Source organism: Hyalella azteca, unplaced genomic scaffold (assembly GCF_000764305.2).
Source record: "Hyalella azteca isolate HAZT.00-mixed unplaced genomic scaffold, Hazt_2.0.2 contig2932, whole genome shotgun sequence".
In the NCBI taxonomy this organism is placed as follows: Eukaryota; Metazoa; Arthropoda; class Malacostraca; order Amphipoda; family Hyalellidae; genus Hyalella; species Hyalella azteca.
The window spans coordinates 249,561-272,500 of record NW_025933189.1 but is presented as its reverse complement, the minus strand read 5'-3'; the positions used below and the strand labels follow the sequence as shown (position 1 = coordinate 272,500).

At 36.3% G+C, this 22,940-nt stretch overlaps 2 protein-coding genes across 2 annotated transcripts in view; one reads left to right on the top strand and one right to left on the bottom strand.

Annotated features, from left to right (window-relative positions):
* LOC108674429 (transmembrane protein 245) overlaps positions 1-17,450 on the bottom strand; it is a 29,466-nt gene extending 12,016 nt beyond the window's left edge. Inside the window, exons 1-12 of the mRNA XM_047885736.1 lie at positions 17,078-17,450; positions 8,072-8,256; positions 7,451-7,625; positions 6,816-7,050; positions 6,053-6,141; positions 5,723-5,848; positions 5,423-5,629; positions 4,645-4,744; positions 3,752-3,888; positions 3,022-3,150; positions 1,381-1,548; positions 553-609 (exon numbers count right to left, since the gene is read on the bottom strand). Coding sequence (XP_047741692.1) covers positions 553-609; positions 1,381-1,548; positions 3,022-3,150; positions 3,752-3,888; positions 4,645-4,744; positions 5,423-5,629; positions 5,723-5,848; positions 6,053-6,141; positions 6,816-7,050; positions 7,451-7,625; positions 8,072-8,256; positions 17,078-17,251 — 1,782 coding nt within the window. The 5' untranslated portion in view covers positions 17,252-17,450. The remainder of the gene's footprint in view (positions 1-552; positions 610-1,380; positions 1,549-3,021; positions 3,151-3,751; positions 3,889-4,644; positions 4,745-5,422; positions 5,630-5,722; positions 5,849-6,052; positions 6,142-6,815; positions 7,051-7,450; positions 7,626-8,071; positions 8,257-17,077) is intronic.
* A 30-nt stretch (positions 17,451-17,480) lies between these two features.
* LOC108674428 (ERI1 exoribonuclease 3-like) lies at positions 17,481-22,135 on the top strand (the record flags this gene model as incomplete). Its single annotated transcript, XM_018162373.1, has 5 exons — positions 17,481-17,642; positions 18,952-19,086; positions 19,457-19,654; positions 20,084-20,180; positions 20,396-22,135. Coding segments are annotated over 5 exons (672 nt in total), but the record flags the coding sequence as incomplete, so codon positions are not given.
* Positions 22,136-22,940: the final 805 nt, after the last annotated feature.

Sequence of the window (22,940 nt, the reverse complement as noted above, 5' to 3'; positions counted from 1 at the left end):
GAATAAAGGGTATTCAACCAAGTATTAAATTAAAATAATGCGGATTTATTGTTTTGTACGAATACTTTTTTCACCCGAAAAGTGAACATGTTGCATTGTTTTTTGTTGCATTGAGATTTAATTTATTTTGATAGTATTTTTGGATACTATGCGTCTCTATACATAATTTAAATCACTTTTCCTGTTCAGTTTGTGTACTTACATACATTAAAATACGATTTTTCACGTGTACGAATATTTATTTCCCCCCACTGTATAAAGTACATCATTTATCAGTTAAATTATAAACTGACAGACATAAAATATGTACATTGATAAATCTGAGAAGAAGGAATCATTTACGATGCTCATATAAAGTATAATAAATAATATAAAACATAATAATAATAATAATATAATATATAGTAAAGTATAATAAATCATGAAGTACTCCGAGCGACAGAGGGAACAGTACCGGTATTTGTCAATGGAATTAATAAAATCATATATTCATTAAAACAGATATAATAAATTAGTGGTAACAGCGCAGTACTGAAAGAGTCAAGTTCTGACCTGCTTCTCTAGTGCCAAGGCCTTGGCAGGTTCAGTGTCACCGACCAGGTCCCGCACCTGCAGGAAAGCAATATCTCCTGCAGTCACAATACCAACAGTGCAACTACTTGGTGCACGTGTGGAGCATTCACAGATTTGAAAATAACTTATAGATGAATATAGATTTATAGTATAGATGAAAACTTCAAAGCTCAAGTACACGTAGCGGCTTAAGTAAAAGTAGAGGCCTGAGTACATGCAGCGACCTAAGTACAGGTAGCGGCCTTAGTACAGGTAGCGGCCAAGGACACGTAGAGTCTGACTTCTCGTTGAATTTAGCTATAAAAGCCGTCAATTATTGTCTGACCAAGTTACAAACGAGTAACCACTTTAGATATTACAGCAACAGTTAACTAAAGTCCCTATCAGTTGACAATAGGCCAACTCCCCCGCTCCTCTTCACTGAGATGTGTGCCGCACGCAATTTCTTGAGCCAGTCGTAACCGAAGAGATGTTGGCGTCCAAAGGCGTGTAACCACTTATGATATTACATCCATTATTATTAAGCCATATTATTATCACTTTTGGTAGGTAACATAACGTACTAGTTCCCATTTGCTGACAATGTAATGGCAACTAATGACTCAAAGGACTCCCCTGTCCCCGCATGCCACACTCATTTCGTGAGCCAGGCATAACCGAAGAGGGGTAGCTACTTTTGATATTACATCCATTATTATTAAGCCACATTATTATCACTTTTGGTAACATTAGTTCCCATTTGCTGACAAGCTGACAATGTAATGGGAACTAATGACTCAAAAGACACCCCAGCCCCTAGTGTCGCACCCATTTGGTGAGCCAGTCGCGGCCGTAGAGGTAGGCGTCCTCGAGGGCGCTGCTGAAGGTGCTGCTGAAGTCTTCAGGCAGCAGGGCGATGAACTGAGGGTTGCTCACTACAGTCGCGTTGATCATCTGACTTGCTACGCCTATCAGCTGCACGCTTTCTCCCTGGATCTGTATGTATTAGTAATTAATTAGTATCTGTATTATTTTCTTTATTATTAAACTAGTTATTGGTACAACTAATTAGTATCTGTATTATTAACCAATGATGATCTGACTTGCCACACCTACCAGCTGCAGGCTTTCTCCCTGGATCTGTAGGTATTAGTGAGCAATTAGTTTAACAAATTAGTATCTCTATTATTAACCTATTAGTATGACAAATTAGTATAAAAAATTAGTATCTGTATTATTAACCTATTAGTATGACAAATTAGTATAAAAAATTAGTATCTGTATTATTAACCTATTAGTATAACAAATTAGTATCTGTATTATTAACCAATTAGTATAACAAATTAGGATCTGCATCATTGACCAATTAGTATAACAAATTGGGATCTGTATTATTAACCAATTATTATAACAAATTAGTACCTCTATTCTCTCTCTATTATCAACCAATTAGTATAACAAATTAGTATCTGTATTATAAACCTATTAGTATAATTAATTATCNTATGATTTTTTTATAAAAAAATCAAGTGATTTAATCACATGATTTAATCATTTTGATTTAATCATAGCCAACCCTGATTAACCTATTAGTATGACAAATTAGTATAAAAAATTAGTATCTGTATTATTAACCTATTAGTATGACAAATTAGTATAAAAAATTAGTATCTGTATTATTAACCTATTAGTATAACAAATTAGTATCTGTATTATTAACCAATTAGTATAACAAATTAGGATCTGCATCATTGACCAATTAGTATAACAAATTGGGATCTGTATTATTAACCAATTATTATAACAAATTAGTACCTCTATTCTCTCTCTATTATCAACCAATTAGTATAACAAATTAGTATCTGTATTATAAACCTATTAGTATAATTAATTATCTGTATTAGTAACAACAATCTGTAATAAATAAGATATAATTATTATATATCCTGTAAATACGTAGAATCCTGTATATTATATCCTGTACAATCCCGTAAATGTGCAGGATGGGCTAAGAAATTCATAAATGAATTTACTATGCATTTTTTATTGTGTGTTTGATGCCGTACGCTGGAAATGTACAAAAAACATTAAGGCGTGCATCAGCTATAAGTATAGTGTCAGGATGATGCAGAATATTGCAAGATGATGGGCAGAAATGATGAAAGTGATTAATGATGGTGAACAAGAACGATTATGATCCATGATAATAAATACATATACGATAATGGCATGGAAGATGGTGATAAATCATAGTGATAATAACGATTTTGATGACCAATGGTGACGTCAAAGATGCCAATGATAAATGATCAAGAAAAAATGATGGCAATGACAAATGATCAAGACGAAAATAATGGATGATATCATGAGCCATCATCTTGAAAAAAAGGAGTTAGCATCATACTAATGATGCTAACTGCCACAGTACAGATGATAATAATAACATAAAACAATAATGATAATGCTGACCTGGACGGCCAGGAAGACGGCCCCGCACAGGATGACGAGGAGGGCGGCCAGGATGAGGCAGCAGGACACGAGCTCGTGCAGGCAACCCGCCACCACACGCTGCACGCACGCCTCACTGCGTGCCAGCACCTGCAACACGCATGCGTGTTAGATATGCACTCACTGCGTGCCAGCACCTGCAACACGCATGCGTGTTAGATATGCACTCACTGCGTGCCAGCACCTGCAACACGCATGCGTGTTAGATATGCACTCACTGCGTGCCAGCACCTGCAACACGCATGCGTGTTAGATATGCACTCACTGCGTGCCAGCACCTGCAACACGCATGCGTGTTAGATATGCACTCACTGCGTGCCAGCACCTGCAACACGCATGCGTGTTAGATATGCACTCACTGCGTGCCAGCACCTGCAACACGCATGCGTGTTAGATATGCACTCACTGCGTGCCAGCACCTGCAACACGCATGCGTGTTAGATATGCACTCACTGCGTGCCAGCACCTGCAACACGCATGCGTGTTAGATATGCACTCACTGCGTGCCAGCACCTGCAACACGCATGCGTGTTAGATATGCACTCACTGCGTGCCAGCACCTGCAACACGCATGCGTGTTAGATATGCACTCACTGCGTGCCAGCACCTGCAACACGCATGCGTGTTAGATATGCACTCACTGCGTGCCAGCACCTGCAACACGCATGCGTGTTANAATCAAGATACCCACCTTCTTAATGCCCCTCACAGGCGGCGGCAGGAGAGCGTCTCGCCTGCTGGAGAGCCAGGCGAGCAGGCGGTCGCTCAGCTGCTGCAGGCAGGAGTTTGCTGCTGCCCCCAGAGAGCCTCCCGCCAGCCACACGAACGCTGAACAACATTGTGCACTTTGTTACATATCATTAATATCAGTAATATTTTACTATCACATACTATATTTACTATGATTTAATTTGTGCAGAGTACAAAAATATTAATGGTAGTTCATGGCACCAGCCACACAAAAGCTGAACAACATTGCACGCATTGTTACTTATCGTTAATATGATTATTATTTCATTACCATATACTAATTACAATGATTTAATTTGTGCAGAGTACAAAAATATTAGTATTTAAAGGTATTTAATTCATGCAGAGTATGATATCATATAAGTATTATTTCACTAGGATATACCACTATTTACTATGATTCAATTTGTGCAAAGTACGAAAATATCTAGTACTTCAAAGTATTTAATTCAAACAGAGTAAGCAAAAAATAGTATATGCTGTGATTCAATTGAGTGAATAGTGATTGTGAATATAAACCCGTGTGGCATTATTTGTGTTATTGCACCATATTAACCAACTACCGGTACCGTCGTAAACATGTCACTCTCCGGGAACATACAATTATACGTAAACTATTGAGTGTAACAACCTGAGGATGTTTGTACGCAACAGAGAACATTTTAAAGTTGTCGTACGTGGCGGCAACCATCAGTGCAAGTCATTTTGCGCTCACTAGAACGTATCCTTTTTGGGGAGTAGGCTTGTGACACTATTGCTCCGGTTACTCGTGTCAGGCGGTAGAGGATCAAACATGTTTGCACCACATTAAACATATACTATTTAACCACTCACTGGTCTTCTTAATGATGAGGTAGAGCATGGCTATGGGCAGCAGAGCCAGCAGGTAGTGGTGACGCCAGAGCTCTACCAGCACACACGCCATGAACACGCCCTGCCAGCACAGCATCGTGTCACACATGGGGCATTCAATATATACACTACCATATTTCCTTTTATAAATGACTGCTTCAGCAGTCCTAAATTAGTTACAACAGAAAACATATCATTAGTATCGAGTTGCACATTTATTAAAAAAAACAATACTTTCAAATTTTATCTAGCATGAAAATGAGAGCTGGGAGATTATTTCCTCATATTTCGCTAAAAACTACCTAATGTATTAAAAGTTTTTAAATGCCATTATAAAATGCATAGGTATTGAATAAATATTTGATTTGAATACCAAATGACTAGTTTAAGTTGCAAAAATTAATCGTAAATTATTGAAGATTAATTGAATAAATTACACATTTTCATAGTGATCACAAGCTACAATCTTTTTACAAATGCTCTGACAAGACAGTAGCTCTGAACAGTATCAAATACATAACTTTCAACCTTTCAACATTACTACAGCAACATTTCATTGAAATATGTTTATCATATATTTCAAATTTTATGTATCGGAAGCCTGAATATAATAATAATAGTTCAATGGAGTGATCAACATTACCTACTACAGCAACATAGTAATGTTCATTCAAATATGTTCATCATACCATATATAAAGTTTTATGCATTGGAAGCCAAAATAATGACAGAAAAATATTACAATGGAGTGAAATCTCACCTTGATGTACATATTACTAGCGCTCTCCTCCTTATCCTGAGCACGAGGGCTCTCCACTGCAGCGTCAGCCATGTGGCTGTCCTTATTGGCTTTCCCGAGGGGAGTGTCAGCCACATGGCTGCCCTCTCTGGCTTTCCCGAGAGGAGTGTCAGCCATGTGGCTGTCCTTATCGGCTTTCCCGAGGGGAGTGTCAGCCATGTGGCTGCCCTCTAGAAAGACTTAGAAAGAAAGACTTAGAAAGAAAGACTTAGAAAGAAAGACTTGGAAAGAAAGACTAAGGAAGAAAGACTCAGGAAAGACCTGGTTGAGACCAGCCGTGGCTCTTAAGTCCTGCACTTGGGTCGCCCCAGCATCAGGAGCCTGTTCGTCGTCTTCTTCCATGACGGCCTCCAGCTTCCTGCCACCGTCCGCAGTGTCGCTCTGATCCTGACAACAAACTCATAAGTAAAAATACAATGTTGACAAAAAAACAGTGGTGGTCAAATAATTGAAATAATAATTATATTATATTCATAAGATTAATATTAATTAATAGTGGGTGACTGCTGTCGTTCATAGTTGTCTTTACAGACTTTAACAATAGCCAAATGTAAGTAATAATTGTCATAAGACCATAAACAAATACCGTACCAGAGATATGCTGGGTGACCGCTGTCTGTCATAGTCGTCTTTACAGACTTTAACGACAGACTCGACCAAGCTGGCCCTGTCTGCACCATCTGGGCAGAAATGTTCATCATTGTGAGAACTTTATGCATGATATTCATTTCAATGAATTACTCAGTGATATAGATTTATTTATTCTTACAAGAGTTCACTTCATGAATGCATGAGTAGTGCAAGCAACTCTTGTTTAAAATTGTCTTTCATTTAACAGTGTATTGCTAACAAACATGATTACTTTTTTCTTCTCGGACATAACACAAGTAGGTACCAGTATCAAAACAACAAATGTCAGTTAACACAAAAAAGTTCAAACAGTAACTATTAAAATGTATTTAACAGTACATATATATATTAAAATGTAATTAACAGTAAATATTAAAATGTCATTAACAGTATATTTTAAAATGTAATTAACAGTTAATATTATAATGTCATTAACAGTAAATATTAAAATGTCATTAACAGTATATTTTAAAATGTAGTAACAGTAAATATTACAATGTCTTAACAGTATATTTTAAAATGTAATTAACAGTTAATATTATAATGTCATTAACAGTAAATATTAAAATGTCATTAACAGTATATTTTAAAATGTAGTAACAGTAAATATTACAATGTCAACAGTAAATATTAAAATGTCATTTACAGTAGTACTATACCTAGTGTATTAGAATATCACTAACATTAAAATTGAAAAGTTAAGTTATTGTTGCACTAAAATCACCTTGCTGCTCTGCCTTCATGTACTCCCAGACCTCAACAGACAAGCCAAGTATGAGCAGTGCACAGAACAGAGCAAAGACTGGCTGAGTGGCTGAAGCTGGCACCAGCCATCCAGCCACACCAGCACCAGCCAACAGCCACACTGCTACACTGAGACGGCTCAGCCATATCCTGTACACTTCCTCTTCCCAGTAGATGAAGAGGCTAGCCATGTAGCAGCACACCAGGGCAACCACCTAATATCATTCAACAACGTAAGAAGCATTCTAAATTGCACTCTACTTTGCTCATTCTAAAAAATGAATTTTGATTAAAACTTTCTTTACTAGGTACTCTACTAGCAGAAAAGCACCAAAATATTCTCAGAATGAACTTTGGAACCACAGATGCATGTAAAAATTCTTGTGCTTTCAAATATATAAGATAACTTATAGTATATACACAAGTTAGGGACATGTTGGCTTCCTGTTCAATATAAAGTATTTTTGGAGAATTTACTGTATTATATAAAACATTACTTTTTAAAATAAGCAATGCTTTTTTATCAGTTAATTAATATAAGAGTTAATGTACTGATAAAACTCACGAAAAATAAAATACAATGAAGAGATTAAATGCACAGAGCAATTCACTGACCAGGTATTTGTTGGAAGTTGCCAGGGACATGACAAATGCCACGGTGTTGAAGGCAGCAGAGAGAAGCCAATAAGCGACTGAAGTGAGCACAGTCGGTGTATAGTGAATGATGATGAACACCACTGGGAGAACCATCGTCACTATCACCACAGTGCGAACATGACGCACCACATATCTGGTGAACAAAACGATTGTGACATGTGCTACTAGTTATATGTTCACTGTTTTCAGAGTGGGTATATATAAATTAACAAATACTACATATAATTATACTATACTACTATACAATTCCTTCAAAATCTAGCAGACAATACTATACAATTCCTTCAAAATCTAGCAGACAATACTATACAATTCCTTCAAAATTTAGCATAAACATAAAAAACACTGGTGACTTTTGTGAAATTTATGATTGGCACTTTTGAGGTAAATACAATTCAACAATTTTATTCATGATTGCATCATTGTCAGGCAATCAAAATAAATTTATAAAATAAATGTCATGAAAATATATTATGCTCATAGTCATTAAGCAGTTTTAGCTACACAAGATGCCAAATAAATAAATAGTAAATAAATAAATGAATAAATAAATAATAGCAGCTTTAATTGCATTATTACTTTCCAACAAGTTCAGAAACAGCATCCAGTGTATGCAAGGGTAGGAGGAGAGTGGCTACGGTGAGAGAAGAAGACGAGTTTGATACGCTGTTGAGCCATGCCTGGACAGTGCCAACAACAGCTGCCTTGATAGGGTGGATGGCTGAGCCGCACAACACGGCCCACAGCAACGCTCGAACAAATGGCTGCAAAATGAGGAAACATATGATTTGTATGCTAATAGTAACAGGACATCTGTTTGAAAAATATTCAAATAAATTGGTTGAGTAATATTCAAATTTGGTAAATGCATCAGGCTCCATCTACCACAACTTTGCACAATATACAATATAAATTACAATACCAGCCCAAAATACAATATTCTGACAGAAATATGCATTACAAAAAAATTGCAGCCAAATGCCGTACTTTAATAGATAAAAGTTGATTTAATGTTTCTTATTCAATGTTTTTAGAAATGTGATAAAATATCCTTAGGCAATTTTCTGAAACAAATTTCACTTAGTTTATAAGCACAGTTTTGCTTATAAACTCTTAAAAAATTCCATATACTACTATTCGCAAAGTGCCAGATGCAAAATAAAAGCATCCCGAATTACCCCTGGGAACAGAGTAATCTGGTACACTTGAAATAAAACTATTTTAAACGTTTGAAGCATGCAGAGTGTAACTCGTACATTATCAACAGCACTCTGAAGTTTTCCTCTTCCTTTGTAGATTATGTAGATGTAGAATAAATACCATTTTCTGTGATTTTTACATGTTTTTACTTTATTGATATGCTACTACCATATCCATACATTACCATATTATTGATGCAATATTACGGTATCCATGGACATGCCATTACGCATTTTCAATGACCTTATCCACTGCAAGCTTCATATCAGCAGCCATATCTATATACCGTAAACTGGGGTAACTTTGACTCCCGGGGTAACTTTGACCACTTTTCGTTTTTTTAACAAAAACCCCCAAAACTCAAAAACTATTTGGAATAGAAAAATTTTGTCAATGGGCATTGAAGGCCTTATACTGAGGCTACATAACAAAATAGAAAAATTTAAAAAGTTTGCATATCTAATAGGTTAAAAAATTAAAATTGTGACCCACGAAAAAAAGCTATTATTTAAAGCCTGTCGGAGTACCCCCTCCAATTTTTTTATTTATTGCCGAAATTACTCCAAGTTTTGATGCATTGTAGTCGAACTCCTCTAGTTATATATGCAAATGAAAAATTTTAGGAAAGTGTCATAGTTTGCAAATGGGGGGCAATGCCCCCCAATGGGGTAACTTTGACCACCCAATGGCAGCCATGACGGGGTAACATTGACCGGCTTAATAATTAATTTTAAATGACCATATACAACATATTTTATGTCTAGTACACCTATTAATGTATTTTCTTTATGTTTCAGACTCTACAGACTTTAATTATTGTTAGATATAGAGTTTAAACTTGGTATACCTTATAAGTATTGACCTTAGTTCAACATGCCTAGGTCTTACAAACGTCCGAAGGGGGCTCGTACCTACCAGAATTACAGCGGAGATTTTGTTGATCAAGTAGTGCAGAAGATCAAAGACAAGGAATTAAGTTTGACAAAAGCTGCGAGTCAGTATGGCATCGGTAAGGGTGCTCTTTTCAACAGAGTGCATGGAAAAACTGTGCTTAGTCCTGGAAGACAGACTATTCTCTCACCGGTAGAGGAGGCGCTTATAGTGAAGAGGACTCTTCAGTGCAGTGACTATGGCTTCCCTCTCCAACCAATGGACTTACGCATCATAGTCAAAAGCTACCTTGATTCAGAGGGGCGCACTGTTCCCATGTTTTCTATGAATTTGCCAGGCCCAGACTGGGCCCTGTCCTTCATTAAGCGGCATATGACAACCTCTACACATCATGGATACAAGGAGGTCCAAAAGGAGATCCTTGCTGTCATTTTCGCTGCTGTAAGAACGGTACACAATTCCATAACACAGCCAGTGGCTGGATGGATACTAATGCTTTCCAAAAGTGGTTTAGTGAACTCCTCTTGCCTCACCTTCAAAACCTGGATGGTCCCAAGGCTGTTATTGGTGATAATCTGAGTGCTCACTTCTCAGAAACTGTACTCAAACTAGCAGAAGACAATGACATCAAGTTTATCTGCCTTCCCCCTAACTCCACTGATAAAACACAGCCACTGGATGTGGCCTTTTTTGGACCAATGAAGAAGGCCTGGAAACATGTCCTGGAGGAGTTCAAAGTAGAAAACCCATCTGTAAGCATAGTGAACAAGCAAGTCTTCCCAAGACAGGTGAACAAACTCTTCAAAGACCCTTCATTCTATCCAAATATTGAAAAAAATCTGAAAAGTGGCTTCAGGGCTACTGGGATTTTCCCCTTAGACTTAAATAACCTGCTTCGCAGATTGGGCAACACCCGTAGGGGTACTACTGGTAAAGATGCCACGCCTGTCTTATCACGGGCTACCAGTTGCTCTTCCCTTGTGATTGAAAATTCACCTGAAGCAAGCAGTCTTTCAAATACCTTTGTCAATTACCTTGAAGAGAAGAAGTTTCCAAAATGTGCTAGAGGAGCTCGTCGTGGAGGAAGAGGCGCAAAAATTCAACCTGGTTCTCGTGTTGTGTCAACAATAAGCCAAGATGAAGCTGAAGTATCTGGCCAATCCACTCTTGACATGCACCCTTCAACATCAAAAGATGCATTTGCATGTGCAGTTCAAAAGAATGTTAAGAGGAAATTGGATTTGCTTGCAAAAGGAGATAATGCTGAGTCAGAGAGCTCAGACATGGATACTGACCCAGATTCAGAAGAAATATATGCTGTCAGGCCTACATGCTCCAGAAGTGCCAGAGTATTGACACCAATGCTTTCACCAGCTGGCACACCATCGAAGGTGCAGAAAGAAATACCCTCTCCTACTTCTGGGACCCCTACAGCAGGTAATACAGGAACAGTTAGCTATTAGGTATGTTTATATCTTTAAAATATGTTCAAAAAGTGAAAATTTCTTGCTAGTTGTATGTTCATTGCTAAGAAGTTAATATTGTATTCCCTGTACAGGTACACCAGCAGGCACACCATCAAAGGTGCAGAAAGAAATACCCTCTCCTAGTTCTGGGACCCCTACAGTAGGTGATACATCTAACAACGTAAATCCCAACCCTACCAAGAAACTAAAAGCCACTGCTCCTATCAGTGCCACTGATGAAGGATCCTGTACCTCAACAACAACTAAAAGTAGTGCACTCAAAGTGGGTAGCTTTGTAATCACCAAAGTCTACGTCAACAACAGCAGTGACAAACATCGAAAATATTTAGCCACTGTTGATCAGTTTGATGAGACTGAGGTGTCTGTCACATTCCTCCATTCAAGTGAATCCAAGACTGTATTTACAGTGGCTAAAGATGACACAGCCTCAGTGGAGATGAAGGACATCTGTGAGATAATTGATGTGCCTTATAAGTTTAATAGTAGAGAGCAGTATGTGTTCAATGCTGCTCTTGATGTAAGTCTGTATGCATTAGCTTAGGTCAGTGACTTTATGTTTATGACTTTAGCTTAGGTCAGTGACTTTACTAGTCTTTATTTACCAAAGGAACATTTTTACGTTTATGAAAAAGTCATTACATTTATGGAAGAGTTATCATGTTCAGTTACAAAAGGAAGTTAGTGCATATATTTACAGAAGGAAGAGTTACGTACCGTAGCTATTATGTTTACCAGTATTTCTTTGAAATATGTTCAAAAAATGGATTTTTTTTGCCACTTGTGTGTATTTTGCTCAAATGTGGTATTGTATTCCCTGTAAGTGAAGATAAATAAAGTGTATTGTTAAATACTTGCGAAATTATTACCATTGGGGGCAGCTTAAACCAAGATGGGGTGACTAAGACCACCCAATGGGGTTACTAAGACCACCCAAAGGGGTTACTAAGACCACCCGGTCCAAGATACCCCCAGAGCCGGGGTAAAAAAGACCAGCGATTTTTTTTTAATTACATCAAAACTATGAGAGGCAGGAGCCTGCAATTTATGGTGAGTAAAGCTAGAGTATAGACCTGTATTTTGCATGTTTCAATTTAGGTTTAACTTATCTAGTAAAAAAATGGCATCATTTTGAAAAAAAAAAGTGGTCAAAGTTACCCCAGTTTATGGTATAGCATTTCTTCTGTATCTGGAAGCTTCCAGGATGGCTTGTAATTTCACACCATTTTGATTGGGTCAAGTGAATTCACTATAACAAAAAAAAAAATCAATAAAACATACCTGAAACATAAAGAAACATAAAATTTTTTGTTAACGGATTTTTTGTCAACTGGAGCCTACAGTAAATGCGTTTTTAGGGGTGTCCCTTATTGCCCCAGGGGTGTCCCTTCTTACCCCATCTTGCGGAAATGGCCACAATTTTCTTGGAATGAGATACGCAAATTCCTTCAATCCCGTTTTCAAGCCAACACCTGTGTGCAACTTCTATGTAAGTAAAATTACTTAATATGACAAAATTTTTTGCTACAGACCGTAGCAGAGGTACTTTTCCAAAATCTCACTTTTCACACTTGTTTTCAGGGATTTTTTTAGAGGTAGTAAAAGTTTGATTAATTAACTTGCTTTATGCTACATAGATAGTATAAATGTTAAACTCTACATCAATATTTTTATTAGTTTAGCTGCTACAACAATTCAACAAAATGTGGAACAGTGGGACAACTGTCCCAATTTACCCCACCCATCCCTCATTACCCCATTTGATGGTACTTGCCACTACTTGGTGTAATTCAGTACGTAGAAGCTTTTCCTTTAGGCAAGTTTGGAAAAAGACCAAAGCATGCTTTTTATTGATACCGTAAAATGGGGTAACTTTGACCACTTTTTTTTAAATGATGCCATTTTTTTACTAGATAACTTAGACTTAAATTGAAACATGTAAAATACAGGTCTATACTCTAGCTTTACTCACCATAAATTGCTGGCTCCTGCCTCGCATAGTTTTGATGTAATTTCAAAAAAAGTGATGGTCTTTGTTACCCCAGCTCTTGGGGTTTCTTTGACCGGGTGGTAAAATCAATTTTATTTTTTGGTAAAATAACTCCAAATAACTCCAGATTGTGGTGCATTGTAATAGAACTCTTCTAGTTACACATGCAAAAGACAAATTTTAGGAAAGTGTCATAGTTTGCAAATGGGGGGTGCTGCCCCCAATGGGCCAAATGTGACCACCTAATGGCAGCCATGATGGGGTAACATTGACTGGTTTGGAAATTAAGTTAAAATTACCATATATAAGACTCTGTAGAGTCTGAAACATAAAGAAAAAAAACGTTAATAGGTGTATCAAACATAAAATATGTTATATAGGTACCTATGGTAATTTTAACTTAATTTCCAAGCTGGTCAATGTTACCCCATCAAAGCTGCCATTAGGTGGTCAAAGTTACCCCATTGGGGGGCGGTGCCCCCATTTGCAAACTATGACACTTTCCTAAAATTTGTCTTTTGCATATGTAACTAGAAGAGTTCTACTACAATGCATCAAAACCTGGAGTTATTTTACCAAAAAATAAAACAAATTGGAGGGGGTACTCCAACAGGCTTTAAACAATAGCTCTTTTTCGTGGGTCACATTAATTTTTTAACCTATTAGATATGCAAACTTTTTAAATCTTTCTATTGTGTTACGTAGCCGGTTACACAGTGTGGAATTCTGAATAGGTAATATATTCTCATGTAAATATAAGAAAATGTATCGAAATACCAACCCTACCACCGCGTTACACCACCTTCCACTGCAATGAAAATTGACAAACTGAGCTCATTTGAAACAGCTGTGCTTCCGAAATCGTGCGTGGTTTGAAATCCAATCCCGTGTTGCCAACGACTAATCAAGTTAACTAGTCGTTTATCTGTAGGCTAGCAGACACATTTTTGCAATGAATACGTTCTAAAATAAAAAAAAACACATCCAGCTTCGTAAAAAATTCTCACGATTGGACAACACCCACAAAGTTTTCAATTTCACACTAAATTACGAGATAAACTTCGACTCTTTCACTGCGTACATTCACATGGTGTTTTCTGTTTACTTCTCACAAGACGGTGTCACACACTTATGTTTTGGTTGTGTCTAGTTTGATTTCACAATAAATAGACTTGATTCACATTCCATTCTGAGATTTAAATGATTGAAAGTTTTTTTTAAATTATAAAAACCTATTTATAAGTTCCAGATTTGAATTTTTTGCCCCATTATGTTGAATTTATCTTGATAAATTCACTTCAAATTCTGAATGATTTTGCCTGCCATCCCGCGTTTTTGAACGTTTTGTGTCTTTTAGAAAATTTTCGTTGTTTAACATGGGAAACTATTTCATTATAGAAAACATAGAGCATGTACGGTATAATGCATTAATAATACAATTTAATTCAATAAAAATTAAATTTAATTTAAAAAATATAATCAGATTTTTAATTCAACATTTTTCTAATAGAATTTAATTTAATTCTACAGCATGTACCATCTAGTGTATTGAATAATAAATTTTGATTTAGTAAAATTTAATTTTATTAAATTTTTTAATTTAATTTAATTCTACAGCTTCAACTGTTAAAAATGAGCATCATAAGAATCAAAGTAAAACTGTTGTTCATACATCACAAATTGAATGACATTGGATGGATTTGATAGGCATTTTATTAATCCTGTTTATATATAAGAATGGAAATGAAGCTTCTATTTCAGAATGATAATGGAAATGTTTCTACTATTTCAGAAACTTTTCTTGAATACACTTCCAAAAACTAAAGTTCTGTAATCAATGGAGTCTTTGAAATGACAAAATCATTCAATTTAAAATTGTTAGCTATAAGAGTAAGATCGTCATTTGTCAATATGAGGAGCATTCATTCGTCATTCCTGAGGAGCTGTATGAAAAAATTCGTTGTTTTTTATGTAAAAGGATGTTTTTCAATTAAAAGAAATGCAATAATTGATTTTGGGAAATACGATGTTAAAATTAACAATCCGTATTAGAATTCAAAGTCGTTTTCATTCGTTTGATCAGAAGTTTTCGTTTGTTTGATCAGAAACAGAAAAAGTTAAACTCTATTTGATTGGAAACAACATAATTATTCATTCTCTTGCATTAAGATACAAACAATTAGTTAATTCATAATTTGTATACAACCGTATACGAATTAAGTATACGATTGATCATCCCGCTAGATCACCGGTAGCGGGAAGAAGCAATTCAATTCAGTAGCACGTTAGCTCATGTGTTATGAAGTTCGGCTTGTCTGAATTGCGTCTTCGGCTTGTCTGAATTGCGTGTTTAGTGTGCATGATGAAAAACTCTGCCTAATGATTACTTAATGAAGTTTAGTTCATTGCGGTCAACTTAAGAGACAAATTTTCAACTAACTAATACTTTTTATAAGTCTAATTTTAATTGTTGAGTGAAAGGTGCAGACTTGCAACTTCCAAGTGATTAGGGTAAACGTGGTATATTCCGACATTGTAGGTAATTCCGTCACCTCTCCAGCTTTTCCTTTATATTGAGCTTTGTTTTAGTTCCATGCGTTCATTGATGGTTGAAATGGTGACGTCATACATTTGCGTGTCGAAATACTGCAAAAACACTAGGTCTTGGCCTAACTTATTACAAGGTTGCATGCACGTGTTACCCCAAATAACTAATTTTACCCTAAAAACAGTCCGGTTGTACAGCAAGTATCAACTGAACAAGTAATAAAGCAGTCTGACCACTCTAATGTGACCAAAACTACGCAATCGAAAAAAACTTTGTTTACATTTTGTTGCGGGAACTCATCGCAACTGATTTCTGGACAAGCTTCGCTGCATCGTAGTCCATCCAACGTACCGGAAACCTTACTTTTTTTCTAAATAGTTGGCTGAAGACTGAGAAATATATTAAATGCAAGAATTTCGATCTAAATGTGTCGGCAAGATCTTCTGAAGGCGAAAATTTTGCCGATAATGCGTCGCCGTAGGTCTTTAAATCTTCGTTCACTCTCTGCACAGTGGGGTACTTTATAGAAACTGAGCAAGTTAGTGTACGTGTTTTAAGCCTTTAAGAAGTTCATTTTTTGCCCCAAATAACAATGTTGGATTGAAAAAGTGGTCTTGGTGGATCGAAATAATATATGAACCTTCGAAATTAGAATTCCATCCTGAAGTCTGCTGCCGGTAGCCTCAGTATTAGGCCTTTGATGGCCATTGACAAAATTTTTCTATGTCAAATCGTTTTTGTGTTTAGGGGGTTTTTGTTAAAAAAACGAAAAGTGGTCAAAGTTACCCCGCCGGTCAAAGTAACCCCATTTTACGGTATTCTTATTATATGTTTTTTCAATGTCAAACAAAATTTTTTGCTGACACTGCCAGTCTGCCACACGGGGAGATCAGAAAGCAGGTTACCCATTACCAAATGACATTTTAATGGATGATGGAATGGCTCAATGGGACGTTTCAAAGATACAATTTTCATTATCAAGCACATGAAGGTTTTGCAACACTTGAAATTAAACTCAAAATCCAACATCTCAACTTAATCATCTATTAATTTATTTACGACTTGAAATCAGCAAATACAAGTATACTTAAAGGATTCCTAATATATTCACAGACGTATTTAAAAGTCTCAAACCATAATATTCTTCCTATAAAAACAGTTATTCACTATTTGGTAGAGCCATGTCAACTGTCAAATTTGACACATTTTTCGATGATCTCACCCCGTGGCATGCATTGTCTCTCCTTGGATCTCAATATTTTCCCGCTAGATGGCCAAGACCTAGTGTTTTTTGAACGCATGGAACTAAAACAAAGCTTAATATAAAGGAAAAACTAGAGAAGTGACGGAATTACCTATGATGTCGGAATATACCGCGTTTACCCTAGCCTAGGTAGCTATTCCACTGAAACTCAAAAGACAACCGATTATCTTGAAGGAAAGTAGAACAACTTAACAAGCATAATTTTTACCTGAAATATAAGGTAAACATGCCAAGCAGCAGCACCAACAACTGCCACAAATCCAGCAGCAGCCACATTGTAGAAAGCATTTCGCAGGGCTTGATCATGACCTTGAGGAACGAACTGCCTCCAAACTTGCTCCAGTGGGGATTTCAGTGTGGTACCCTCTCCTGACCAAGCCATTATGTTCAAATAAAAATCATGATAACTTTTTAGCTAAAAACAACAGAGTTCTTCATGAGGAACTCAGGCAAAAACTTTCAGGGTCAAAATTCAGTTTATAAAAAGAAGAATAGCTACGAAGGCCCAAATCCCAATCAGCGTCAGCGGTCAGCCCATTTAAGCAGGTTCGCGAATCACAGTCACACGCCTCCTCCGACAAGACGCAACACCGAAATGACATAATAAAATAAATGCGGATGACCTCACCTCACGTAAAAACACGGATATCCGTCTCTTTGCTCTGCCAGCTGTTTTCTGTGTGTTCTTCTTTCAATTTTTCTCCCTATTGTTTGTATTTACCGCCAACCCGTCAGCAACGACATTCGTTCTTCACGACATAGATTGCGCAAAAGTAAATTAAAATACTTTAGTTGATGGTCGACTTACGACAATTACCTAATACCAATTATATACTATTTGCGATTCTGAAAGAGGGAATATTGTGAAGTTTATTGCGTCATCCTTGCCCTTGGCCTTGGGCTGTGAAATCCATCGAATTTTAAAGTATCTATATATTCTAAAAATTTTCGTTATGTTCAGACTCATAGTTGCTTCTAAGAGGCGACTATTCCTCAATTGTTTACAGTTTTGTGATCAATCGTTATACCGCGAGTATTACAATAGTACAAATAGTTCTTTTGGTTCAGTTCAAAATATTATTTTAAGCTACAAAAAAATCGATTTAAAGATGGCTAAACAAAATTTTCAATATCTACTCATTCTTGACTTTGAGGCTACATGTTTCAAGAAGTTTGATAATCCTGACTTTGGAGCACAATCTCAGGTAGGCTAATTAATTAGCTACCTAGTAAGTATATACTAATAGTATTATTACTAGTACATATACTGTTAAATGGGGTACTAATAAGAGACGGTTAATGGTTTTGAGCCGTTTTGTTGATAACTTCTTACCAAGAAACATTTCATAAACAAGTTTAGGCTCATTTTATATTAGGTAGCTCTTTGTAAGGTTAATGGGCTATTGAATGGCATCAAAAAATTCCATATGCTAGCTATTTGTAAGGTGCCAGGCACAACATAAAAGTGTCGCAAATTAGTGAAATTACCCCTGGGTTGGAATGGGTAATCCAGGACACTTGAAATTAGTAGTCCATAAAACTCAATTTAAAAATGTTTGAAGCATGCAGAGTGTACTCATCCATTACTAACAGTATTCTGAAGTCTGAAGCCCTTCTCTTTCATTGTACCTAGTTGATGTAGATGTATAATAAATGAAATTTTCTGTGTTTTTTCCTTGTTTATCCTTTATTGATATGATTATTTATGATAGGTATCACCATATTCATTCATTACCATATTATTGATGTGATATTACTGTAGCCATAAACATGCCAATGATGCCATTGAGCATTTACAACAACCTTGTCCACTTGTCCACTGCAAGCTTACAGGACTCAGTCAGGAGGAGTGAGGAGGGCTTGTAATTTCACACCAATTTAATTGGGTTAAGTGAATTCACTATAAAAAATATTGTAAAAAACATACCTACCAAAACATAAAGGAATGTTATAGAAACAACCATCATATGTTTTGGAGATGTAACTTGTCATTGTTTGTATCCATGAATACGGTACTAGAAAAATATTTATCCCTACAATCTTGTTAAGATTTGTGGTATATATAAACTTGATTTTTTTCAGGAAATCATTGAGTTTCCTGCACTGAAATTAAACCCGGAGACACTGACAGTTGAAAGCACATTTCAAGAGTTTGTCAAGCCAGTAATCCACCCAGAACTCTCAGATTTTTGCACCAAGCTGACCAGCATCACACAGGTATTATTAATAAAATTAAGTGTTAAAGCTTGAGGAATTTATATCTGTACAACTTTCTGCTTCTCTAATCCCTGTTGCTCTTTTGGTATGAGTTGGCTATGCAACGCTAGTTATCCTTGTTATTTATATGTGGTATAGTACCATATATAATTCTCATGAAAGAGCAAGCAACATGGAAATAAAAATTAGCTAATTGCTGTTGTTTGATAATAAAAAATTAAAGTTTGTGCATTGACAATGAACCGTTCTGAGTTTGAGGAGTAATAATTTCAATTGTGTTAATGATCATTTGTCAAATGACAATAATCAACTATTGTTTCTATTGTGTGTTGCCTGTAAATGCAATTTATAAAATGTTTCCAACTTTTAGCATGATGTTGACAACAGTGGAGTGTTTGCGGAGGTGCTGAAGCGCTTCAATGCTTGGTATGAGAAGGAGGTGGGGGCCTCGAGCTGTCTGCCCATCACCTGCGGAGACTGGGACCTCAAAACAATGCTACCAAATCAGTGCAGGAGGGAGGGCATTCCTGTACCTCCAGCCCTGCGGCAGTGGCATAATTTAAAAAAGGTAGGTACCATAAAAACTTCACCTATGGCAAACTTCTTTAACTTATCTACTATAGCAGTTTCACTTTCCTAAATATTTTTCTGTAACTTATCTATTGCAGTTTCACTTTCCTCAATATTTCCATCAGAAAATAAAATTATGTGTAAGGAGATCTAATATTTGTGCCACATTTTTTTAACATCACTTATCAATTATTTTATTCACCTGGTGAATGTTCTTTCATGCCTAAATATTCAAGCCTTTTCTACATTGTCTAACATTTAAAACCCAATAAAATTTGTTTAATTATATGTAATAAGTAGGTAGCAGTAACTGCTCGTTAGCAAGAAAATGTTATCTACAAGTAGACCACATATTGATCAAATTTCTTCCTAGAGTTTCAATTTCATCAGCCAGCAACCCAATTAATTCTAACCAATTTTGTTACAGTCATACTGTGCAGCGACATCAGTCTACTGTCGCAGTTTAACTGAGATGCTGCACGGCTTGTCACTCAGCTTTGAAGGCAGACTCCACCGAGGCATTGGTAGGGGTCATCCTTTTTAAAATCTAGCAAATTATTGACTGCATTATTATCAAAATAACTTTGCATTCAAAGATTTGTTGCATTCAAAGATTTGTTGATGTAATTTCACTCATTTTAGTAGGTAAAATAATTGATATCGTGTACATTTTTCTTATGATCATACAGCATATGTAGCAAATATTGATAGTAAGGCGTAATGATGACCCCTGTTCCAGATGATTGTCGCAACATCAACACCATTGTAGTGGAGCTTCTCAAGCGTGGTATTGTCTTCAACCCAACTGGGAGATTGTGATCTCTTAGATATCAATAAAAATAATTACATTGGAAGAGTTTTCCGGTTAAATTATTGTTAAACTTGTGCTTTCTATTTGAACCTCAAGCGCAATAAGTGTTATGTTTGTGTTTATGGTTTCAATGTTATCAATCTGCAACTATTTCTTTAATAATTATACCTGAAATAAACACATGGTGTTACTTTTGTCAGTGATCATTTATGAATTAAACAATGGTGAAATTTATTTGGTCATAGAATGGTAAGCTCCTTAGGAAACCAGGATAGCAATAGTTCAACATAAGAATATAATTGAAAACCTGATTAAATCTGCATATACGTTTAGAAACGCTCTGAACTTTGCACACAAATAACCTCACCCTGATAGCCCTACTCTAACAGGTAATATTTTTCATTAATCGATTACTTTTTACAAAAAGGAGTACTAAATTAATTTTTCGTTATGATGTATCCTCTACTGTCTTTTGATTGATAGATTACCAAATTTTGTTCAGTGTGAATCTGGGATAAGGACAATGTATTCGGTTTTTGGAAATTGATAATTTAAGCAACTGTATCTGGGTGCCTAGGAGCCAAACATTTGTGAAATTAATTACGACGTGCTAGTTGCATCTATACGATGACTTTTTGTTCTGCATCGTTTATAATTGAAACATACTTAACTTACTGGACTCGGCTTGATTATTTGGTAACGATTTTTTCAATAATCTTTGATTTCAGTATTGCTATGACATCAGTTGCGTTGTATTAATTTGTTATTCAAATCCTGCTAACAGCGGAGGAAATGCTCTGATGTTGCTCTTTGCGATCTTTAAACTTATGGAATATTTTATTTTAAAAAGTCATTCATTCTACATACCTGTAAGTCGAAAAGAGAAAGTCGAGTCTTCTCTGCTGTGATATAAATGTGTAATTGATACCGGTAGTCTCCATCATATTCAATGGAAATTTATTTTGTTGGAAGTAGCGGTCTGATTGTCATTAATTTTAATTCAATTAAGATCAAATTTCCCCAGTTCTCACTCTTGTCTCATGCTGGGATGTGTTGGTGACCGAGTTTGTCTCGGTCAATTCACAGAAAGTTACTAATTCCTGATATTCATGTCCATTGTGTGAAGGTGAAATGAAAGTAGTGTAAGTAAATTATTATTTATTATCAGTATTGTTCACATGTGGCTAATGCTCCGTGGCCGGGTCACCTACTACTGAGTACTAATTGTGACATCGTGTTTCTGACAGAAAAGTTTCACTGTTCTTGTTAAATTACCAGTCACTAACACGAACGTAAGAATTACGATCGTGATAGGACTTACGACCCCTGACCCAATTGTTAAGAAATTACATCTCTGTAGCCGGAAGTAGTCGTTTCTGTGCTGTCTTCTTCATAGACTCGTTCAAATAATTATGTATATGTTAAGTAATATGTATAATAAATACTAGACATTTCAAGTATTGCATAGAACTAAAAACTAAGAGGTAAAGTACATTTTATATTAGTAACAAGTGTGCGTGACGATGTAGAACGACAGCAGCGTTTGAGTTTCGAGCTTCTTGAAATTGATATGAGGGGTTTTAGTTCTACATAATAACGGGAGAAAATATCCAGTCCTGTAGAAAATTGTAAAGACGTTTCTGACATCAAGAGAGCAATTGCGATTCACTGTCTCCGTCTATCTTAATCCGCCCAGAAATTATTTCGATAACGTATTTTTATCACCCAATGTTATATCGTCCACACCCCACGATTCTTTTCATACTTAGATTCATTAGTGAGAATAATTAGAAATTGAAAAATTCTCTGATCATTCATTCACAGCAGGTACCGTACACTAGCTTCTTGTTCGTACTATTCCGACGCAAAGTCGAGGCTAATTAAGATTTACCGTATCTACAATTTTCAGTTACATCAATACCCGGAATCCGGGAAATTTTTGTGCATTTCAAGATCATGCCGTTATAATTCATGCATTTCCGTCACGACAACATGAACTTGTGAGCTTTTCAATTACAGCTTCCAGAATTTCTCATTCACTCAAAATTTCCAATAACAAAGTTTAGGCTACTGGTTTCCCTAAAATCTCAAATAAGACCAGAGAAATTCAAAGGATCAGAACTTCACTCAAATGGCATGTACATTAAACTCTCTTATCAGGATCAGCTGTGACTAATTAAGCTCTGACGTCGACAGTTGACCAAAGAATTGAAGTCCCAGCCCGCGTCAGGCGTCAGCTACAGTGAGCCGCACGGTCGATTCTATAGTATATAAATGAGAACTACCAATACCAGGAATAAAAGTTCTGACAGCCGAAAGTACATTTGTGTTGGCGAGACGACTGAGTTGTTCACCGTTGGCAACATGAAGCTTTAGTATAGTATATTCGGCGTCGAAGATTTGGCCTGTCGCCTTCAGGGCAAGAATCATCCGGATTAAGGTACTGGATAAATTATATTATCACGTAATTCTC